The sequence below is a fragment of the Myripristis murdjan genome, chromosome 9 (assembly GCF_902150065.1).
Source record: "Myripristis murdjan chromosome 9, fMyrMur1.1, whole genome shotgun sequence".
NCBI classification, from domain to species: Eukaryota; Metazoa; Chordata; class Actinopteri; order Holocentriformes; family Holocentridae; genus Myripristis; species Myripristis murdjan.
In genome coordinates this window covers 32,474,753-32,479,825 of record NC_043988.1, presented here as the reverse complement: position 1 = coordinate 32,479,825, position 5,073 = coordinate 32,474,753, and the positions used below count along the sequence as shown (strand labels likewise).

Genomic DNA, 5,073 nt, shown 5'->3' with positions numbered 1-5,073 from the left:
AAATTCCACTAATTAACCCTGATAAGGCACACCTGTGAAGTGAAAACCATTTCAGGTGACTACCTCTTGAAGCTCATCGAGAGAATGCCAAGAGTGTGCAAAGCAGTAATCAGAGCAAAGGGTGGCTATTTTGAAGAAACTAGAATATAAAACATGTTTTCAGTTATTTCACCTTTTTTTGTTAAGTACATAACTCCACATGTGTTCATTCACAGTTTTCATTCCTTCAGTTAGAATCTACAGTGTAAATAGTCATGAAAATAAAGAAAACACATTGAATGAGAAGGTGTGTCCAAACTTTTGGCCTGTACTGTATATATTCTTATTTAAGTTTTTATCTATTTATTTATTTACACTTTCTGAGTGCATAACAGCCACTACCCATAGGTAAGAGTCTGTTTAAAAAAAAAAAAAAAAAGTAAAGGGCAGTTGAGAAATAAAAATGAAAATAATATGGGAGTGCTTTTTGAAATGGATGATTTATTTTTTTTATTTTGTATTTTTTTCTTTTTATTTTATAGCAGTTGCCCTCTGAGTGCGTAACAGCCACGACTCATAGTTAAGATTCAGTGTTAAAAGACAAAACAAAACAAAACAAAAAAACTATAATAACTCTGGTTCCAACCTAGATTCACAGAAGCTTCACAAATATAGTGCTACCATCAAAAGACAGGACCAGTTTTTCTTAGTTACCATAGTAACCATTAGCAGCCAGAGTCACAGATTTGAAGAACAACATTCTCAGAATCAGAAAAATCAGCCGAGGAAGAAAATTTAAACAAAAACAAATTTCTGAGCCGAATATCTGAGTCGTTTCTCTTGGAGTCGAAGCAGGAACAAGTTTGTGAAGATGTCTGACCTCAGCGAGCTGAGATCGCAGGTGATGCAGCTACAAACTGCAGCCGCCGAGGAGACGCTGGCTCTGCTGGAGGAGACGCTGGCCGAGTACGAGCTGGAAAACTCTCGCCTGAAACTGAAGGTGGAGAGGCAGCAGAGGCTCCTGGACGCCATCAGAGGTTCGTAACTTTTAAAAGCCATTTTCACATCACCGACTCACCTGGACCCTGACAGGTGAGGCTAACCACCAGTTAAGATTCAAAAGAAAACACTGAGACAATCTGCAGCATCTGTGAGATAATGATATCAATATCAATGCATGATACTAACAACTAATGATATCAATATTAATGCATGATAATAACTCTAAATGACCAACTTCACAGGCTAATATCATGTCAGCGGGTCTGTTCAGCCACAACTTTCAGATCATTTTAAAAACAAATCGTTTATTCTGAATGCAAATGATGTATCATCATATTTACTGATAGACAGCCGTTAATAGAGCAATTTCCATATTTTACCACACAACCTGGCGCCTCGTCTGTCTGTGCCGTCACCCGCTTATCGATGCTGTCGCCTCTTGGAGAATCCGTGGTACTTTTACCACGGATCTTTTGTAGCACAGAGATGTGTTGCTCAAACACTCAGTATGTAGTGTTAATGTATATTTATGAGTTGTAGAACATAATAAATTATCTTGAAGGAGTGGATGTTTACCAGTAAGCGTGACTCCAGACATTTTTAAATTTTTAAATTTAATTTTTTAACAATATGTTAAATTATTATTTATTTTAAAAATGTAAATTACTTATCAAACAGACCTAACAATTCAACTACCAATGAATGAGCAGTAGTATGCCTGTGATAACACAGATTGAATATGAAAAATAAGCCGAAGTGATACCTCTTCTCTGAATAGACAAGCTAAGCCAGTGTGCAGCTGTTAGCCAGTGAAAATAGCGCGGAGTAGTAAGTCTTCACTTTGTTAGACAAGCTATGTCAGTGCGCTGCTGTAGCTGGAAAGTTTCTTTGCTTTTTGGCTAGTGCTGTGCCGGTGCAGTTGTTATTATGTCCGCGTTAAAAAATAGATTGTTTTATTTGGCTAATTCTGCAATTCCGTCCGCAATTCTGTGATCGATAAGTTGTAGTAGTAGTATATTAGTAGTAGTAGTTGTAGTAGTCGTAGTAGCAATAGTAGTAATAGTAGTAGTGGTATATTAATAGTTGTAGTTGTAGTGGTAGTAGCAGCAGCAGCAGCAGCAGCAGCAGTAGTAGTAGTAGTATATTATTTGTTGTAGTTGTAGTAGTAGCAATAGTAGTAGTAGTAGTAGTAGTACAGGTAGTATATTAATAATTGTAGTTGTAATAGTAGTAGTAGTAGTAGTATATTATTTGTTGTAGTTGTAGTCGTAGCAATAGTAGTAGTAGTGGTGGTGGTATATTAATAACTGTAGTTGTAGTAGTCGTAGTAACAATAGCAGTAGTAGTGGTTGTAGTAATATTAGTAGCAATAGTCGTAAAAATCGTAGTAGCACTACAGAATTTTCTGGATTAAAGTTTTAAAAATCAGAGCAAAAAACTCTTTGTGATTAAAGTAGTTATTTCCAAAAAAAATAAATCACAAATCTATGGTAAAAAAAAAAAAAAAAAAAAAAAACAAAGAAAAAGAAAGTCCAAACTTCTTTGAACTTCTTCTGCATACTTATATCCATGCGATATTTCAGTTTTTCTTTTTTAATAAATTTGCAAAACTGAATGTTGATTAGTGAGAGAAAAAATTAATTAAAAAAAAAAAAAAAACATAACACAAGTGAAAAAAAGTCAAGGGGATCTGAATATTTCTAAATGCTCTGTAAATCCTAAGCCATCCAAAAGATCTTTGATAGAGATGTACTGAAAGGCCTGAAGATGAGTGTATATAAGCTGCAATCAATAAAATCATATAGTTTATTCTAAATTTTACAGGGAGGTGATGGAAGGAAGCCAAAACAGGGGTGATGTGGGACCTGCAGCTCGTTCTAGTAAATAATCTGAACCAACTGTAAATTATTTAAAGCGACTTGACTGAGGCTCGTATGAGGGAATTATAATAATCTAGACAGGACTACATCAAAGAGTCAATCAGAAGTTCAAGGTCTCTAGAAGACAAGCTATTTTTGCGATGTTTCTCATTTAAAGAAAACACTGGGCGAGCTCAGTGACATGAAGACATGAACTGGTCAAAGATGACACTGAGATTCTCAGCGGCAGGTTTGATGTTAGAGTGAAGTCGTCCAATAAACCCATCAACTGAGGCGGTGAGGTTATCAGGACCATGTAAAACAAAGTTTTTATTGGGGCTCAGGTGGAGGAAGTCACGGGACGTCCAATCTTTGGTCGCCAAGCAATCATGGTGGGAACTGGAATTAGCCGAGAATGAGAAACAACCTTTTTCTCACCTAATTAAAAAACAAACAAAGAAACAAAAAAAACAAAAAAGCAAGTATTGATTGTCACCGTATCTGTTTTTGGCAGAGCTTACAAAAGCTGTAGTAGGGGTTATGCTGACATGAAGTGATGCTGAAAGGCTCGGGTCAGTTTCCAAGCATAATTGTGTGTGTGTGTGTGTGTGTGTGTTCCAGTGGTGTGTAAAGAGGAGGCTCCCCCAGGGCAGCGGGAGCAGACCCCCAGTCTCGAGCCTGAGCCCCAAAACATTGAAGAGGAACAGGAGGAACTCTGCACCAATCAGCAGGGAGAGCAGCCTCAGGATATCACCAAGCTCCCGTTCACTGTTGTCACCGTGAAGAGTGAGGATGATGAAGAGGAAGCTCAGTGGAGCAGAGACCCCCGCCGCTCCACTGGACAGATGGAAGCAGAAGATGGTGGAGAGGAACGAGCCAGGAACCCAGAACCCTCCTCTGAGGCTGACACTGAGGACAGCGATGACTGGGATGGGACCAGTGAAGTCCAGTCAGGTTCAAACCCACTGAGTGATGTCCCTCTCAGTCATGACAGTCCTGATGTGGGAGAGAAACCAGCTTCCTGCTCCAAGACCAAGAACACAGAAACGAGTAGATTCCCCTGCTCCCTCTGTGGTAAAGGGTTTACCGAGAAAGGAAAACTCAACAGACACATGAGAATCCACACTGGAGAGAAACCGTTCCCCTGCTCACTCTGTGATACAGCGTTTGCAGAGAAAGAAAACCTCAAGAGACACATGAGAATCCACACTGGAGAGAAACCGTTCCCCTGCTCACTCTGTGGTACAGCGTTTGCACAGAAAGGAGACCTCAAGCGACACATGACAATCCACACTGGAGAGAAACCATTCCCCTGCTCACTCTGTGGTACAGCGTTTACACGGAAAGGAGACCTCAAGATACATATGAGATACCACACTGGAGAGAAACCGTTCCCCTGCTCCCTCTGTGGTACAGCGTTTGCACGGAAAAGAGACCTCAAGCGACACATGACAATCCACACTGGAGAGAAACCGTTCGTCTGCTCCCTCTGTGGTACAGCGTTTGCCAGGAAAGGAACCCTCAACGACCACATGAGAACCCACGCTGGAGAGAAACCATTCCTGTGCTCACTCTGTGGTACAGCGTTTGCATGGAAAGGAGACCTCAAGCGACACATGACAATCCACACTGGAGAGAAACCGTTCCCCTGCTCCCTCTGTGGTACAGCGTTTGCACGGAAAAGAGACCTCAAGCGACACATGACAATCCACACTGGAGAGAAACCGTTCCCCTGCTCACTCTGTGGTACAGCGTTTGCCAGGAAAGGAACCCTCAACGACCACATGAGAACCCACGCTGGAGAGAACCTGTAGAGACGCAGTCCTCTGTGTGTGTGTGTGTGTGTGTGTGTGTGTGTGTGTGAGAGAGAGAGACAGAGAAGCTTCATCGAGCATCATACAGATGTAAGCAAACACCAGTGTGTCAGTGAGAGCAGCAGCAGGAGATGCTTCAGAGTCAACACTGATGTTAGAGATGCAGCACATCCCAACACATTTTGTTACATATGTTGTGTTCATACAGAGAGAATTAGAGTTCCAGCAATGTGTTTACTGCAATCAATGCTTGTTTACTAAATAAACTGTTTCATGTGCAAATGCAGACAGCGTGTGTGGGGCTGCTTTTCCTGTGTTTTTGTGGTCTCCTATGCAGCAGCAACCAAAGTTGGCTCCTGGGCTCGGCCTCGGCCCCTCAGATTGCGAGCCGGACCCTCTGGTCCAACATCGGTGCCTGA

General features: G+C 41.2%; 1 protein-coding gene across 1 annotated transcript; it reads left to right on the top strand.

Annotated features, from left to right (window-relative positions):
- Window positions 1-850: 850 nt before the first annotated feature.
- LOC115365002 (gastrula zinc finger protein XlCGF8.2DB-like) lies at window positions 851-5,073 on the top strand. Its single transcript, XM_030059713.1, has 5 exons — window positions 851-1,016; window positions 3,462-3,691; window positions 3,968-4,334; window positions 4,392-4,566; window positions 4,992-5,073. The coding sequence occupies exons 1-5, from the start codon at window positions 851-853 to the stop codon at window positions 5,071-5,073; spliced, it is 1,020 nt and encodes a 339-aa protein (XP_029915573.1).